Source organism: Hydractinia symbiolongicarpus, chromosome 12, assembly GCF_029227915.1.
Source record: "Hydractinia symbiolongicarpus strain clone_291-10 chromosome 12, HSymV2.1, whole genome shotgun sequence".
NCBI lineage: Eukaryota > Metazoa > Cnidaria > Hydrozoa > Anthoathecata > Hydractiniidae > Hydractinia > Hydractinia symbiolongicarpus.
Window position 1 is genome coordinate 5,724,611 of NC_079886.1, and position 18,924 is coordinate 5,743,534.

General features: G+C 34.1%; 1 protein-coding gene across 1 annotated transcript; it reads right to left on the minus strand.

The window, feature by feature from the left end:
- Positions 1–4,093: 4,093 nt before the first annotated feature.
- On the minus strand, positions 4,094–8,625 carry LOC130622028 (charged multivesicular body protein 5-like). Its single transcript, XM_057437422.1, has 8 exons — positions 8,467–8,625; positions 6,647–6,751; positions 6,450–6,496; positions 5,502–5,595; positions 5,333–5,404; positions 5,104–5,212; positions 4,808–4,935; positions 4,094–4,623 (listed from the first exon to the last, which is right to left on the minus strand). Exons 1-8 carry the CDS (start codon positions 8,533–8,535, stop codon positions 4,576–4,578), a joined length of 672 nt encoding a protein of 223 aa, XP_057293405.1. The 5' UTR covers positions 8,536–8,625; the 3' UTR covers positions 4,094–4,575.
- Positions 8,626–18,924: the final 10,299 nt, after the last annotated feature.

Below are 18,924 nucleotides of genomic sequence, written 5' to 3' on the forward strand. Positions count from 1 at the left end.
TAAGATTCAGACAGGTGTTTTTAAAGAAGATAAAAAAATTCAGACAAATATAAAAGAAAATAAAGAAATAAACATTAAAAATAAACAAACACAAACGATTCATTTTTCTAAACAAACAAAATTAACGCCACCAAACCATGAAAACTTAGATAAAACAGTTCATTTCGCAACGACGGTGTCAGAAGAAATTGCCACCAAAACTGAGCCTATCCGTTTCAAGGCCTGTAAATCACAACATGGAATTTGGTACGTTTCTTTAAGAGGGGACATTTTTTTAACCGTCTCACAAAATATACTACATGTTGCAAAAGCCGACAAGAATATGGAAGTAGCAGTAGCAGATGATATTTTGAAAACAATGAAAACTTTTGTTGATAACTACAAAAAACTGTCTGATTGCTTTGATGATGAAGATGAAAGCGACGATGAGTCATTCATTAACGGCTTTAGATTGTAAATGCAAATCTCGTCCTAGCGCTCGATTTCGCTGTGGGAACATTTTATTTTATTTGAAATTTTTAATTAACATTTATTTGAAACTTTTAATTACCAAATATTTTCAATGAAGACAAAGCACATAAATAGACTTGAAAAGGATGTTGAAAACACACTGTGCGATTTTATTGAATTAAAAAAGGAAAATTAAAGAGTATATAAAACTAGTCGTTAGCCTTGGAAAAATCATTGGGAATTTAACGATTATACATACTTCCTGCGTCAATATTTTGCGAAACACCTGTTAGTGTTATGAAATCACTTCATGGCAGTCATATAATCCCTGAGAAGATCCAGTTATAGGCACTGAAGTAGTAACTACATGATTTTGTTTTTATTAGAACCTAGTTTATTAGAAAATTTAGGCTGACATTTGACGAAATTTAAGAACACATTAACACCATACTAGTCTAATAACTTTTCGAGCTTAGAAAAATTTACGAAAAAAAATAAAGCAGGACTGTTTCTTTTCGTCGCTATGGTCAGGCACAAATGTCTATCGATTACTTTTAGGGACCGAGCTTTGGGGCGTGACAACTTTTAAGTTACCTGTGAATAAGCGACCACAGAAGCTTGAGTTTTCTTGCTAAACTAGAATCGAGTCCTGATAGAATACTTGTTCTGATAAAGTAGCCCTTCTTTATATTTTTTTCTTTGCTTTTAAAAATTCCTTTGGTTTTTGTTAGATTTTACCGCCTACTTTTTTTTTATTCTTAAAGTCTAGAATTTATATGAAGGCACCTGTATGATGTTGTCGTGAAAAGACGGCAAATAACCAACGACATCATATTTGCTTTTTTAACTCATCTTGTTAATAAGGTTTTTGAGGTCATTTTTTTTTTTTTGGGGGGGGGGGGGGTACAAGCCTTTTTTTTTGTAAATTATATTTTGTAAATATATTCCAATAACATGTCATCACGACATGTTATTGGAATACATTTTACCAATAACATGTCAATTTCTATGGCTTTCCTGACCGTCAAGTCTGTCCACGTGCGTGCGGAAAAATCTGAAATAATGTAAGTCAAGGAAATATTTTTTTTAAATTCATTTTGAGCCTCAACATTAAACGTTTAACCGTTATATACTGGTTATGTAAAACTTTGCCAAAATTTGACAAACAAAGCTAAAATGCGTGTAATAAATTTGTCTGTTCAACAGCATTTTGACAATTTTTCGCGGTCATTTTCTTTGTTCGTTTCGTAATTTTTGCAGTTTCGACATTCATATTTGTTTTAACATTTTCTAAACATTGCTTTCTTAATCACTGTTTGGCGCGTTTTTCATATGACGAACATACATAAAACATTGTGAAAAATGCTACTCCAGTGAACTTTTGTTCTTGAACGCCTCAAGACTACTTAGATCGCAAAGCACGTCGTGCTCGCGCTGAGCGGTCATACGTCCGAGCGACACAATGTCCACTGGAAAAAGAATAAGTGCACGAACTCAAAATGGTGGCGATTCAAGCAAGGAGTTCCTAAAGTTTTGGTATTACGTTCTATTTTATTCAATATTTCATCAGCAACATTATGTTTAATTGTTTCTCACTCCCAACTGTGTAACTTTGCAGATGATAACACACGATGCATATCTGGATAAAACTATATACCAACTTTTAAAATTAAAGATAACGTAACTAGAAAGCTAAATGCTAAATTCAATAGTTGTTACAGGAAATATTTTCATAAATCTCCAAATTTGCTGGAATTTCGCCCGAAACCGAAATTTTCAGAGATGTTTTCTTTTTAAAACTATGCGCTATGCAACGTTTTTTAGATACCTCTCAAATACATATTCTCTGAAGGCTGGGGCTTCCAAACATCTTAAGAGTATATGCGAACATTAAAAGGACGACAAACTTTTGTATTCTTGAAAAAAAGTGAAACATCATTATGTGTTGCAAAAACATAAGAAATACACACGCTGTTGTGACGACGTCGTAATAGTGGCGCAATTAATGTTTAAAGAACACCGTTTTTAATAGAAATTTATAAATGGAAGATTCGTGAGTTGTATCTCCTGTTCTTTTTTTTGATAATTTTAATCGAAAGGGAGAAATGAAATAATCAATAACCAAAAAATCCACTTACAAAAACTTCTTTAAATTAAGTGTTCTTCTCATCATAATTTTGTTTTTGTTAATTTTTTTAAAAAAAGGCGCGAATAATTAAAACTTTTTTAACGAAATAGACAACGCAATGTTAATTATCCACAACCTTCGCCGTGCACGTATTATTCATAACAAAAAAACTACATCAAGGGAACAATAAAAGTTATTTACCCATGACTTTTGTATAAGAAAGTTTTTAAACTAAACTTTTGTAAAACCACGCAAAAGACAAAAACTAAAATTCTCAAATTGTGTAGCGAAAAGAGTTTAAACAACCATTTCGTGTATCAGTAACACGACTTCTTTGTTGCGAAAAAACATGCAGAATACGGTTTTATTAATATAGAGTTTGAGTTTATATTGCTTTGAGAAAAAAAGGAAAAAAAAATTGATATAATTTTATTAAACTTGTGAGAAAGTGTATTTTTTTAAATAATTGTTTGTTTTTTGTTTGTTTTCTGTTTGTGTTACTTGGTTTATGGACCTGTTAAAAGAAACCCTCCTAATAAATTATTTAGGTTTAAGTAGGTTTCGTAATTTTGCCATCTATAGCCCGTTTAACATGAGTTGACTCACAAATCGATTGTGTACGAAAAGCAATAATCTGATGTACAGATTTGAAACCCTTCTCTCCCTCCCCTAAACCCCAGAATTAAAAGAAATAACAAAAAAACAGCCGAAATCACAAGCACGTAAACATAAGCTCCTGCACAGCGCGTAGACGACACATCAATTTTACGACGTCGAACCTTCCATTCGCTCGGACATTTAAATGCGTTTATGTCAGAATTGCGATGTAACTGCAAAAAATTCTGACTGCTAATTTTTTGACTGGATTAATTCGGCTACAATTGTCCACAAAACATATTGAGTCAAGTTGTCAACGTTCGATGTTCCTCCGCACAAGTTGACTGCAAACTCAAGTTATTTGGTTAGATCTCGACTGTCTAAATGTGCTAATTGTTGCTAACGTTAGCACGGTCATATTTTTTAAATTGCGCGTCCTTTGTAGGCCTTAACATTGATTATTCCGTAAAGCGGGAGGGTTAGAAAATGTGACTAGCGCTTTGAACGCTACTTATTTATGCAATTGAGAAAGTAGCACTTCCCTAGACTATGGAAGATTGTATGTCTGCACGTAATATCCTTCCTCTTAATAATTGCAAATCTACTACTATAAAACTAGTTAAAAAAGAAAAATGCTAAGAGAAAAATGGCTGATTCTCTTTAGAAGAAGGCCGTTTTTTGCCCAAGAAAAAACTAGACTCTGGGAGAGATTAAAAATTTGTCCTTACAAACCCTTCATCATTGCCCAGACCTGCGCTAGATGAATCTCCGTAGTTAATCTGCAAGTTTCTTTTTTACAGGTTTATGTAAAACGGAATATTTTTCAGCTTGAACGCCAACCGCAAGTAGAAAATGTAGAACGCCTCACACAAGAATACATGGTTAGAAACAAACAATATGAAAAAATCAGGACACATATTTGAATATCGTTTTTCATGTATTTTTATTAAGGTGTTTTACACTTAATAAAATACGAATCCGAAAATAAAATTAAGACATGTGTCGTTTCCCTCCGCAACTGCAACCAGGATAACGAAATCAAATATCGACAAATTTTGTTTAGAATGCTTTGTGAATTCTGAAAATTGGTTTTGAAAAATAAAAATAAATTAACAATTTAAAATAAGTACATTTTTTTGGAGAATACAGTTTTTAAGATTACGGAGTATAGTTCTCAAAGACACTTTTCAGATGGAGTCACACGCTTACGACTAGCAGTATTTAGTGATATTGTATTATTACTACTTAGGTACAGGTTGCTCATCAGAAAACCAAAGCCTGAACAAGTATCGCAAATCTTCAATTTGTTCACTTTATAAACATAAAGAAATTTTTCCAATCGATGTTCATAATGATTCGTAAAAACTATGATACAAAAACAAATAGTGACGTTCTTCTCATCAAGATGAAAGAACTGGTAATCCAAATTCATCCACTTGAACTCCATCCTAAAACGAAAGAAAATTTCGTTGAATTTAACAAATTTAGTAGAACATAGGAGTGAAACAAATTTAATTTTCTAAAAAGAAGTACCAAGATAAAAAGATTCTAACAAGATACGATATAAAAAGATTGTCGATCTTACCCATTCGCTACTATAGAAAAAAAAATAACATGAAAAATTAACACTACCTTTGTTCTTGAGCCAGATGCTTCACTTTCTCCGGGCATACTACCAGGTACTGCTGGCGCACTCGAAGCTTCGTCAAGATAAGCTGCGTCGTCTTCAAGAAACATCTCGTCACCAAGAGCATCCAATTCTAATAAAAACGAGAATAGCGCAAGTAAATCAAAACTCTATTCGTAGTATTAACCTTTCAGGGGGCAACGCACTCTTGTTACCCTTACACAATACTTTTACCATCATTTAAACTTTTACAATCATTTTAACACCAGAGAACAAAGTTTTAAGTGCGCCATCAGCTAACCTGCGTCTAAATCAGCGTCATCAATCTCTGGCATGCCATACTGTCGACCAAGTGCTTCTTGCACCTCGTTGGCTTGGTCCAACATGTCTTCCATATCGTCTTGTATATCCTTCATAAATGTTATAATTAATTACAAACTTTTAATTTTCATCAACATGCAGGTAAAAAAGTAATTACATCCGAAAGGCAACATTGTTTATTCAGTAAATTATTCAAAAATCTAACCCACCTCAATTTCATCTATGTTCACCTTCTTGTATTCTTTTTTCATTTGTTTAACTCCCGTTTTCATGGCATCAACCTGAAACAGCGTAGTGAGATATTGAAAACAACGTTTACTGCATTTCCCTGATCTGACCATTCTTATCTCTTGTTGCCGCAATAACAATCTAACTTACGGTTGTTTTTGTGTCTTTTAATGTTTGTGTGGCGAAATTCGCCTGCTCCATGTTAAACGATTGATTACGAAGATTTTCCAACTGACTTTCATACCTACAAAGACATCCTAAATTTAAAATCTGATTTTATATGCAACTAGTTTTTAAAATTTGCCAAAGTTTTGTTCAGGAATCATAAAAACTTTAGCAGCTATCGCCTAAAATCGTTTTCTAGTCAATTTTTTTCCCAGAAAAGACTACGTTTTACATTGAAGTTCAACAATTTTAAATGAAATGTGTTTTTGCCTACTCTTGTGAAGTATTAACCTGATGTTCTGGTTTCTATGTAAACTAGTCGTAGTTGACTCTAGCACGAACATGCTTAAAAAAATTGTTACAGGGTTACCTAACAACTATGTAAGCATTTATTTGCAACATTTCACAAATTGTTTTCAAACGTTAAAACAAACAGCTCTTTCTATCTGAAAGATTTAAACTCTAGAATAGTTATAAAAAAAATGAGTTTTAAAGTCTGGACCACGGTAAAGAAACTACAAATATGTCGGTGTAAGAGCCAAACTTTATTACATATTCAGAACGCTTGTTTTTCCAATCTGGATTAAAACAGAGAAGTGGGCCAATTCTAGCCTATAACTCCATTTGGTGTCAAAAGAAAAATGTTCCTAGGAACATGTTCATCTGATGCTGGGTTTTTTATGTGCTAGATTGTTGACTGTTTGTTTTTCCTTGTCGCAAATTCATTTGACATTTTTATAAAGAAATAAAAAGAAAAAAAAGAAAGAGGATTAGTTAATGTTGAATTATATCATGCAGAATTAATTTTTTCCGAAACTTATTTTTGCAATTTCGGCAAATTTTCGCCAAAACAATTTCTGCACAATATAAGAACAAAAAAAAAAAAATGAATTCTTTATTCCTCTTTAAAAGTAAATATGCTTATTCACATACATCTTCTTCTGTTTTAAAACTCTCATTGCTTTCTGCTTCACCATATTCTAAAAAATACAACCTTTACATGATAAATAAAATAACATTCGAATCGCATCGAGAATGTAAAAATTAAAACTTTCCAACAAAATATATTTATGTTGTTTTACTTTCATGCTTACAATAAAATATAATTTGCAAGACTAACAGCAACAAACCTTCGATGGCCCATCCCTCATTTTTTTCATCTGTTCTTTATACTTCAAGAGGTCCTTATCTAACATGCCAATTTTCTTTTGCACTGAATCACCACGGCTATCGACCTAAATATAATCAATGTTAAGTGCAAATGTATCATTGAATTCAAAAATTTAAATTTTCGGATAAAAGATAATTTTCCTCAAAAACAAACTCTCGAATGACGTGTTCTTTACATGCGAAAAAAAACAATTTTATAAATTTATGGTTAATGAGGTACATTATTATATCTAGCTAAAAAAAATCAGATATACATAAATTGTTGAATAAGGGGACATTCTGTAAAAAAAAAAATAATTTTTAATAAAGGAGCTTGAGAAATTATCTACAAATTCGTATTTTATGGGGAGGGGGTAGCTTTTTGCTAAAGGATCCAGTTTAACATGCCATGTGTACCAAAGAAGGTGCATAAGGTAGTCCTGCTTGTCCAAATTAATTTGTCCCTTTACATAGGAAAAAATCAATAGGCCAAAGATAATGCTTTACTGAAGTTATATAGGGAGAGATCTTCAGTCTTGACTGACTTCCCACTGATATATAGCATTTGTTCAGTTAGGTCTTTTGGCAGCTACAATGTGTAAAGACCCCTGGCAGAGAATGGCAAATACAAAGTATGCCAGTGTTCCATGCAAACATGGCGGATGATTTGGTAATTAACCAGGAGTGGGATGTTCCATGACGTTAGACAATGATAGAGGTTAGGCACCACAAGGGCAGGTATAAGACATTAAGGAAGTTGAAGGTCAAGGAAATTTGGTTCTTGTGAGGTAAAATAGAGGGGATTACAGGAGACTTCAGATATGATACAGAGGGTTATGGAGAACACTAGATATAGTAGAAAAGAGTGAATTTATATTTGGAACACGTATTTGTGAGTTTGATTGTTTCCTCTCTCCAGCTTAGCATCCTTTTCACCTGGATTATTCTCATTTGCTTTACTATTTTACCAGAAAAATTTCTCATATCTACAGTATTTTATGGACAACAACAGCAAATAATTCCCGCGACAACCACAAAAGTTTCCATCCTTTAAACAAGATTCCCGTAACAAGCATCTATTTTTTGCATCATCGAAATCACATACCCACGAAATTGCTCAGGCCAAAATTAACCCTATCTGGTCCAAGTTTTTTGAACATACTATGACCGGGGGGAATCCGCCCCCCTCAATAACTTTTCATAGGTGTGTTCAAATTGAATCAAACTTGGCACACTTATAGTAGGTCATAAAAGGAACAAAATGGCAGCAATAAATTTTTGCTTGCGTCAGCATATTTTCTGTGACGTCATCAGAAGCTTAAAATTTGTAAAAAATGCCACTATCTGCTTAAAATTTAATTACTTTTGCTCCACAGCGAATTTTTGCATTCTGTTTGAAGTTTCTGAAAGCTGAATAGAAGTTACTTAACAAATATTCCGCTTTTTACGTGGATCGCATAAAAAATCGCCCGAAAATCCGTTTTTTCCCGATTTAATAATAAGGAGTTATTAAAAAAAACGGTCAGGGCGGGCGGAATCTGCCCACCCCCTCCCCCAGGACCAAATAGGGTTAAGTCGCTGAAAACACAAATGGGGCATGGTGACTGTAAAATTCTTGTAGTCTATCCCTGAGCAATGTAATAACGTCAAAATAAGATTAAATCTGGAATAATTTTGAAAGAAAAACCACAAGGCTAGACTAATTTTTTGAATTTAATGATATATACTTTATAATGAACATTATAAGGTTAAATTATTTGGGAGTGAGAGGTAAAACTGTAGGATAATAAAAAGCACTTACATTTCCAATGACATCTGTTAAGTTTGGTGGTGGTTGCTTTGGTTTTCCAGTTCCAAAAAGTCTATTCATTTTTCCGTAAAGATGTATTTAGTTCTCTTCAAAATTGAGCAAATATAAATTTGACAATGCTAAACAAGATTATGGGAATTAAGATGTCTTTAATCAGAATATATGCCACATTATTACAATATTAATCTTCCCCTCCCCTACTAGCTTGCACCTCATGCAAAAAACAAGTTGAATTCATATAAAAGAGCTTGAAGTTGACCAACAATACAATTTTTTAAAAAAAAAATTGATTGGTTCTATGTCAAGATACTTGACATAGAATCTTTGATAATTATGCTAATTTATGCTAAATAATATAAACTAGATGCTGTTTTAAGGGTGTATTAAGGTAAATGTTTTTACCTATTCAGTTTGATATTTTGAACATATTTACATCAATATTAATACCTAGTTATCATGATGCGGTTGTTGTTCATACCAGCAATTGTCTAACATAAGATATCATAATTCCACTAAATGTTTAAGATTTATATTTCGAAAATCAAAAAAAATTTTTTCAAAAAAATAAAAAGATTCCTTGACAGTATGAAATCATCTAATGTTTTCAAGGGAGGTTAATTGACATGCAAATTAAAACAACATTATAGTATTGTATATATGATCATGTTTTAACAGTTTTTAATAGTAAATTTTTTTGTATGACAGTAGTATGACCCCATGGTTTCTAAACTGTGATATATCTTAGCTTTGTAAAATTTAGATTCAATTGTTATGAATGAAGATCGCTACTCAACTGAGCTACGTTGTTAGCAAAAGGATTTGTTAAAATCCAGACAACTTCGGTATTTCGACCATAACTGCCTTCGTCATCGGGACACCAGAGCCAGCATGGGACACTGAAAGAAACTCTGGTGCAGCTCAAGCTATATAATGAGTGTATATATGTATACAAGATACCCGAATGAAGTTGGCAGATTCTTGCGAATCCTTTTACCTCAGCAGCCCAGGGATTCGAACCCAGGATCATAAATGTTACAATCCCGGGTTCGAGTCCCGAGTTCAAATATTCTTCTTCTTTGTTAGATTTTACATGCAGTTTTTTTTATTAACAGGTATGGTCATTTCACAGAATAGATGATACAATTATAGAGAACAGGACTGGTCAATGTTTTGGTTGGCCCAGTTAAAAGTTTTAGGAATAGCTTTTACTGTTTTTTTCTGTTAAACTAAACAATCCCAACCAAAAATAAAGCACACATTTAAGAAACTATAAGTACATATATCACAATTAAGGAAAATATTATTCACTTGAGGAATCCCTCTATTAAGCGATATCCTTGACTGTAAAGAGACTACTAGTTTTGATCTTCACTTATTCTAGTACAAATTCACTGGACAAGGTTGCTGACTTGTAAAAAAAGCTGTGTACATGAGGGAGATCCAAAATCTCCTGTACTTTTCTGAACCAATCCAAATTATTTTCAAAATGCAAAGCAGTGCTTATAATTTCATTGACTTGGGCACAAAAAATGAACAATTTTACACTGAGAAGGAGAAACAAAATTTGATATTCCAACAGAGGTAACATTATCATCAACTAACTTGGAATGCCCAAAATGTGAGTGGAAGTTTGTTAAACAGCAAGGACTTTCAGTGCACATTAAATGTAAACATCCAATCATAGACAACAAAGCAGTTGATAACAAAATAGTTGCAAAGAAAACATTGTGTTAGATGAAAATGCAAACATATTGCTTGCGAAACTGACTTGTTGCAATTACAGCCAAAAGTGGAACTTAGACCTATAGGAAAGATAATAGACGATATCAATAATGAACGTATTGAAATCTTAAATAATAGCAGAAGTAAAAAGTGGTAAAAAAGCGATTGAGACATCCGAAAAGTATAACGTCAACAGAAGTCAGATATCAGTTTGGTTAAAGAAGAAAGATGTTATCACCAAAGCAGCTGTTAATGAGAAGGCTTTGTTTAAAGTACGCCCTGCAGAAAAGTACAATGAACTATTTAGAGAGTTATTTAAAAAGTTTAAAAGAGCCAGAGATGAGGGAAGAAGGATAGACTTCAATTGGCTTTGCAGTAAGGCACAGTCGAGAACAAGAAAAAGATCCAGATGCTTTTTTGAGGAAGCATGTTGTATCTGTCATCAAACAAAAAAATCTTAAGCTTAGACAAACTCAACGAAACAGAAGGCCAAACAAAGAATTCTACAGAGAACCAATGATGAAATGGCATGCCACAATGCGTGAACGGCTAATTAAAACAGAGAAGAATGACAACTACGATCCTAAATTTGGCAGATTCCTTCCCACTTTAAGATTTAACGTCGATCAATCACCACTGTTTTTTTGCAATCAACACGAAAACAACATATGAGCATATTGAGCCCAAAATCTTGAAAATCCACACAACAAAATATGGGTAAGCCAGCCAGGATCTGGTCTTGATAAAAGACAATGCTCATTACAAGTTTGTTTCCGATCATCTAGTCTCCAACCAAAAATAGCTGTTATATATTCTGTGGGAAGGGCATGAGAATAAGTACAGCTGAAAAGTCTTCATGGCACCCAGATGTTGACGTGTATTTCCAAGAGTGTGCATGGGCGAACAAACACTTAGTTGTAGGCAGTAGATTTGTTTTGTTTTGTGATAACTTATCTGGACAAATTGCAGACAGTTTTAAGAAAAAGGTATCTGATATCGGTGGTGTATGTTGGTATGGTGTCCTTAATGCAACAGATATCTGGCAGCCAGTTGATGCTGGATATGCCGAGCAACTGAAAGTTAAAATAAAACATAAACATAAATAGGTTAGATAGTGAAGAAAATGCAGAAAAATGGTACAGTGTTATAAAACATTTACAGCATCTGAGAGAAGAATTCTTCTTACCCATTGGATAGGGAACGCATACAATAATCTTACTGATACTAAGTTTGACGATTTCAGGTACAGGTTGTTCTAAAAAACTGGTTGCCTCTTAACTGCTGATGGCTCAGACAATAGTCTCATACAACCATAAGGTTTACCTGATTATAAAGTTCCACCTCCCCCTTTGAAAGAGGCAACAGCAGCTAATGCTTCCATGTTACAAGAAGTTGCTTTAGATTCAATTCCTGAAGAGCCAATAGGAACAATTGAAAGTGATGGAGAGGAGGAGGAAATGCTTGTCGAATTCAACCAGGATGGAAGCGTACCGAGGATGGAAACGTATTTAATTTATTCAACAATTTTGATATTTAGACAACACAATGTATTTTATTTAAAAAATTAAAGAAGTTTTCCGTTATTTTATTAGTATTCCTTGCATTTTTAAAAATCCTGAGACTTTCATCCTAGCCATTTTTCTCACCTTAAATAAATAGATGTTTCTTTATGTTGTTTAATATATACCTAAAGGGAATTACTTATCACAGGTAATTTTTTTAAAATAAACTTGGTCTCAATTTATATAACTGTTTTTCACATAATTATATGTAAGAAACGTAAAATACTGCTGCATTTAAATTTCACATATATATTAGTATATAGTTCTAATTTTAAGGGTTTTCTAAACCTATGGACTTGCAAAATAGGCTGCGTTTTTTGTGCCGTTTTCTGGCAAGTTGACAATGTTATGTTTTACGTCGGCAAAAACGGTCGGGGTTACTATAAAGAACATAGGGTATAGAGAACATTAAAGTCGGCCCCTTTCCTTCATGCTGACACTCTTGGTGCATTACACTGAGACTCGAACGAAAGACGGAAGACCATTTGGAACCATGCCACAAGTCAGTCCGACCTTCATCGTCACATAGAATACTGCGAGAAGAATGCGCACCCATGCAAGTTAAATATAACTAGAACATGGGAGAAGCTAGGTGTCCTGTACCTTAATACAGCTTTCGGACAAATGTTCTCGTGAAATACCGAAGAAATAACATGTTAAATAAAGTTTAAAAATCTTTTTAAAAGGAGAAAGAGAAATCAAATATGTTTAGTAATAATAATCGAAAAAATTGTATATCATATTAAAAAAAAGTCCAGAAGTTCTGTCTCCCACACGAAACAGCAAGCAATAAGTCAGCCCTGCCCTCGGTTTTGTGAGAAGAGATGTTCTGCGAAGACTCTAACAATTGATTCTCCTGTACAGTTTTGCTTCATGTTAAGCTGTGCCAGTGACAAGCATTTTCGAAGCATGCCACCGGCGACTTCTGCAATATACAACCTAATGATGCCCTAGCCTAATGAATTCATCTCGAAAAATAACGCGCATGTTTTTCATTCAAATTCCGAACTGTAGGTCATTTTATTATACAAGACATTTCAGGTGCGCATTATTGAAGTGACTAAAGTGTTTTTGGTGCGTGATTGAAGACGCTGCTCCATTGTTCCAGGAGCGTGCGGATATTTTGAATATGTTGTGTGTTTCAAGGATTTGTAAGTTGTTTCATCGAATAAACCACAAATTAAAAAACAAATTATTTTTTGTAAAAAGTATATATACCATATTTCCAACCTTCTACCAACCCTGTGCTACTACCTACGAACTTGAAAATTAGTATTGTTATCTCGGAAACGTGGTTCTATGATCTTACTGTATACCAATCGTCTTACTTTATTTCGCAGGTATTTTAATATCACTTTTTCTTATAGTCAATGGAAAACTTTGCTCCCAAAAAACACTTTTCAACAATTTTTGGACAGATCATTGATGTAGCAATAAGACTTGCGAATTATCTCGAAATTGAAAGCAAATTCTTTTAATGGCAATGATGAACCAGGAATGTTAAAGCTGGCTCTGAATAATGATGTTTTATTTAAGAGGTGTCACATATTTAGCCACAAAAAACTTTTTAGACATTCCGGATAGATTAATATTTTATCTATATACATTTTCTCACCCGGCCTCACTATCCAGCATGTTGTTTAATCAGTTAATTAACGAAGTTTAAACATACATTATGGCTCTGAAGGTGTTTTTTTAAATAAAACAAATATATCATAACATGTTTATAATACAAAGATTTTAGGTCCGTAGGGCTATTATTAAGCCACCTATTTTCCGAATAGCACAAGCAACACTGTACCTAAGAGAGAATTGTTTATAATGTTTGCTTTTCTTGGTACAGGTTAGGACACGTTTATCACACATTTTTCGCGACAAACTTCCTTATTGTACACTTTTTTTTGTATTTAAATAGTTCTACCTGCAGACCTTGTAGTTTTTTTCAGTTTAAGGATCCTATTTTTAAGCACCTACGCTCAGACCTTGTTTATCAGTTTATGTGTGATGGCTGCAACCCCCTATTATGTCAAAACTACTAGCCACTTAAAGGTCAGAATATGTGAGCACTTAGGAATATCGCATTGTACTGACAAACCTGTTAACAATTTTTATTCTCTGTCCGCTGTTTGGGATCATAGATATAACTGTGATTATGCTCCATCGCTTTGCAATTTTTCTGTGTTATGACGAGGGTGCCGATAAGCCACATACGCCGTAAAATGTGGGGCAATTCGGGCAAAAAATTCAGGTATTTGCTCAAACAAAACCTGCATAGTCCCGAACAATGCCTGCAAAACAAATTCACCACAAATAACTCTCAAAAATTATTTAAAAAAGTATAAAAATTAAAATGAACTAACTATGTGGTAGCAAATTTCTTAAAAGAACTGTTTTTTATGATTTTCTTGATAAATAACTTATATATATATAAATTTTATTTACTCCTTTCTCTTCAAATGCATTCTTTCAACTGCCGTTTGCCATGTTTATGTTACAAGGTGTTGCATTTCGGGAATGTTCTGGGCGTGTTTGGGAAAGTGCAGGTGGTTTCGGCAAAGAACCATCAATTTAATTCAAAAAGTGGCCCAAACTCGCCAGTATATATGCGGGCGTTTGCGGCTTATCGGCACCCTCTTGTGTTATGCAGTGACAGTGATGATTTTAAGTTAACCTTGAAGGAGAGCCTACTCATTAACCAAGATAAACATCCTCTCAATAGAACCATTACTTCAAGATAAAAAAACGTTGGAATTTCGTAGAAGAAAAATATTCAAAACTGCATTACAAAGCATGAGGCCAGGAAACTAAACAAAGTGTCAGAAATAACAATATTTTAAACACTCTCAATAGAAGAAATTTTGTAGGACACTGTGCTGCTAACTAGGTACTAAGCAGTTCAGTCGGCTGACTAAACAACATCAACTAGAATCAGGTAGCTAGTCATATGGTGCCTACCCTAGTTGTTAATAGCTGAGTTTATAAAAGAAGCAGTTAAAAACATAGTTACAGCACGATCAAGCAAAGATGAAATTCACACTCCTCAATGAACACAAATTTGAAAATGAAAGCTAACGATAAGAAGAAAGGCAATACAATAATTAAGGCTGAAACATTGGCCGACTCTTGTTATTTTCTTCAGCGTCCTGCTACCATTTTTAACATTACGTAATTCAAAACAATATGGCAAAGTAGATTATTACTTAGGGGGATTTTCACGAAGCGAATTGAAAACGGCGAATTCGACGGCGAATTGTATCTGAGCATGCGCAGTTTTGTTTGTTCTGATTTTGCATTGAAATATTCGCTTCGCTGAAAAGTAGAAACAGTTCCTACTTTTTCGCGGCTAAAGGTTTCGCTGCTAGTTATAGACCAATCAGAACGCGGGTAACCAATGTAAACAATGATGAATTTGTGACGTCTAATTTATTTTGTCGTGAAAATTAAAAAGCGCCATCGGATTTGCCGTTCAACCCGCTTCGTTAAAATCCCCCTTTACAGGCGTTCTACCAGGAGCGGCGGGAAAAAATGGTTACAACATAAATAAATTTTGATGACGTTAGCAATAATCACATCCTTTGTTATGCAAAGATAACTTGTTAGAAAAAGTTGTTATCCCGTTGCTACTATTTTGTACAGCCTGAAACGCTGATCAAAACAATGTATTTTGAGGTTGTGTATTCTCAACAAGCAGTTAAGGAGAAATAAGGGGTCAAAAATGTTGCTGACCCGTTCCCAAGTTATTTGGTCTCAAAGTTAGGCCTCGATTCAAGGGATTTGAGACAAAACTATATCTGCTAAAAGTCGCAAGTATATACTTCGGGTATTATGGTGTTTTGATACTGTTAACCACAATATCTTTGACTATTTGCGTCTCAACAACACTGCGCTTTTGATTTGACACACACGGCAAAAAGGTTCTGGGGTCAAGCTTTACTTTTGGGAGATTAGAACCGCATAGTTTTAACAAAGAGACTTTTCTGGTAGGTCGCCGCGAATTTTGTATGCCCGGGTCACGAAAAGGGTAGTTTCCACTGCTACAACATATCGCACGTTATTTCCACAGTACAGTTACAGCAGTTACGCGTGTAATCTTTCTTCAACCTCGTTCCCAGCACCTGTTGTCTCTTTCCTATAACCGGGACGGCAAAACAAATATGTTCGTATCGCCTCCGATGTCGGAAAAGATACAAGATGCCCTGGGACGAGTTTATTGTTTTCCATATGAGACTTTAGAACTTTTAAATCTATTGATGGGTGTGATGGTGCCAATTTGATTTCCCTGGCATTTCTAAAGTCTAAAGTCTGCACAAAAACTGATAAGTTTACTTTTAAGGGTGCAGCGTAGCTAAAAATCAAAGATTTCAAAAAAAAATAAAAAGATTTGGACAAATTTTCATTATCTCTTTCATATGAAAGAAATTTGGTTTTTTTGCAGAAGAAAAGCTTTGAAAACGGTTAAAATTGTTTCTATGCAGCAACAGTTAATTTTGCAGTCAGCCGCGAAAAGAGCCAAAATGGTTGGTTTAACTTCGCTTTTAGCCAAAATACTCGTTTTCATCAACCTCGTCTCCAGGGCATGTTAGGCTTTTTATATTTGGACTGCCTGAATATTCATTCCAGTGTTTATTCGCAACGAGAATTCGCAAAGCAGTGCAAAACAGCCCAGATGCAACGCAAAATCGCCGGGCAACAACAAATTTCGAAAGCGTTAAAACTAAACTTGTGTATTTTTTTTCTACTGCCTCTTTTTTGTTCACGATTCACCAGTCATGCATATAAACACTTCTCATTGTCTATTTTACAGCTCTTTCTTCCTTTTCTTCCCATTCTTTTTGTTTTATGTAATTCTATACGTGGGATCTTCAACACAAAGAATACAAGTAATGACTTTCGTATATACGCCAACAAAAAATTAATTCTACATACAAAGATACCAACCTAATCTTGAGGGGTTTCCGCCTTTTTTGGCATTGAAACCAGCGGCGAAAAAACCCCTGGTACAGGCTGGTAAGTTCTGTAATGCGATTGGTTTACATCCGACATAGATAATTTATTCACGCGTTAGTTTAGTGCAAATAGTTATAAGAAGAAGTATATAAAACTCGCATATTATTTTATGTAGTTTTAACGCTTTACTTAATGTAAGCTGTCTAGTTAAAACTCTTAGTTTTATAGAAACAATGGCAAAACTTAAGAGATCGTAAGTGGACTAGCTGGAACTCATGACTGAACGTCAGCGTGTAAATAAAATTGAAAACAGAATATTTAAACAAAGTTTTCCATTAGCCATATAGAAAATCTTTTGTCTAAATCCGCGGGAAAACAAACTACAAAAAATAATATTGTGTTTGCAGCAAATAGAGAGATCAATGAAAGAAATGATACTCAAAAGAAAGTTACTGTACGTCACGTCAGGTTGACATTTTTATTGACCACAAAACCATCAATTATCAAAGTGCTAATCTATTTGGTCAACTGTGCAATTCTTTAGAGATCATTCACAAGGAAATTGTTATTCAGGTGGGCTTTAAGCGCTCCTTCGTTTGTTTGTGCACAAGTTCTTTGATATCCGCGAAGCAAGGATATATAATCACAATCACAAAGTAAATACGAGGAAGAGTAAAAGGGTGAAGAACTTGTCAGTAGTTATGAGATTTAGAAAATTATGGAGATGTAGCTTTCACCTTATGACTTCTTCTTAATTAAAAAAATAGAACCACAAAGAAGATGCACTTAACTTTTATAGCGTTAATTTTATGAAGCTAGCTTTACGGATACGTCAACTAATTATTGAAAGGTTTCAAATTCCAGCGTCGCATTTCTTTCGCTGAAGATCTACTTTATTATTCTTCTGCTGTTGTATCCTTTTTTTATTAGACTTCTTCAGCAGGCGGTCACAGGAAGATCCGTGTTGATGAACTGTTTTGACTGATTTTATTAGATCACAAATAAATGTTTTATTAATATGTAAGACTAGTCTTCAACCAGAGCTCTTCAAATAATGTTTACATTACAAGAAAAAGTGGGAGAGCATTCGTTGGTTATCTTCATATCTTTCTGTGTTGGAATAATCGCAACTGTTGCTACCATATTGTTTACTTGTTGCAAACCATATCGAAGAAAAACTCACACACCCTATTCCGAATATCAATCCGAATATACACAATGTATTCCGAATTCTCCATCCGGGAATAGCTTTCATAACTATTGTGAATCAGGACCTACTCCGTCCACCACTATCGAGAATAATTCGCTAATTAGTGACCGCAGCTATGAAATCAATAAGCAAGCTTCAACATTGTACACCATAGACGAATCTCATGAATTACCAGAAATATTAGTGGATATGCCGACCTATTACGAAGATGATATATTTAACGACAATGACTGTATTTAGATATGTGCTTGTGAAGATTGTGGGGGATTTTAGTTTAAGTTCAGGATATTCCGAGCTTGTCTCACAGCCGGTTTTTTACCCTTTTTAAACAAAACTTAAATAGCGTATCACAAATTTACACTGTGGACGAGTATGAGGAAAATTATCATGTCACTAGCAACGGTGGAGGGTGACAAAGAACTGTTGAGAAAAGAACCTGTATTAGTTAAAAGTCTTCGACTAATTTTAAATAACATTGTAACGTGTTCTCTTGAGATTTTTAAAATACGATGATTTAATAATACCAGTTAATAGCCCGTGGATAAACCTACGGCTTCGCCCGCCGTTTTTATTCCGTTATCCCGTCCAATCGTTTATACATATATAATTAATTAGTAAAAACAGACGACAAAGAAGGTAAAACATGTGATATTTCAATTTTTTTCAATTTTTTCTGAGATATTGTTCTATCGTGTTACATTTTCTAAAAACGAATGCAATCATTTGACAGAGGAGAAAAGACCGGAAAATGTAAAGATCACATATCTTTTATTTTGTGAAGGTTTAAATTTGTCCCCTTAATTGTCAAATAAAACAAAACAACCGCTTAGTTAAGCCATAAGTAACTGCTCAACCAGTCATTAAACGACAGGTTGAGCGTTTAAGTGCAGGTTAAACGTGTCACACAACACACGTAGGTGCGACTTTTAGTAAAGGTATACGATGTGTCGCAAGTGCAGCGTTTACAGCGAAAAAACCCTTCCGATGTTATACGTTTTTTTTAAAATT

Bases quoted from the DNA above. Each gene is read 5' to 3' on its own strand.
- LOC130622028 (XM_057437422.1), bottom strand. From the start codon at position 8,535: ATGAATAGACTTTTTGGAACTGGAAAACCAAAGCAACCACCACCAAAC. The intron at 5,405-5,501 runs GTAAGTTAGATT...ACGCTGTTTCAG, and splicing joins TAAAAGACACAAAAACAACC to GTTGATGCCATGAAAACGGG. The intron at 5,213-5,332 runs GTGGGTTAGATT...ACATTTATGAAG, and splicing joins TGAACATAGATGAAATTGAG to GATATACAAGACGATATGGA.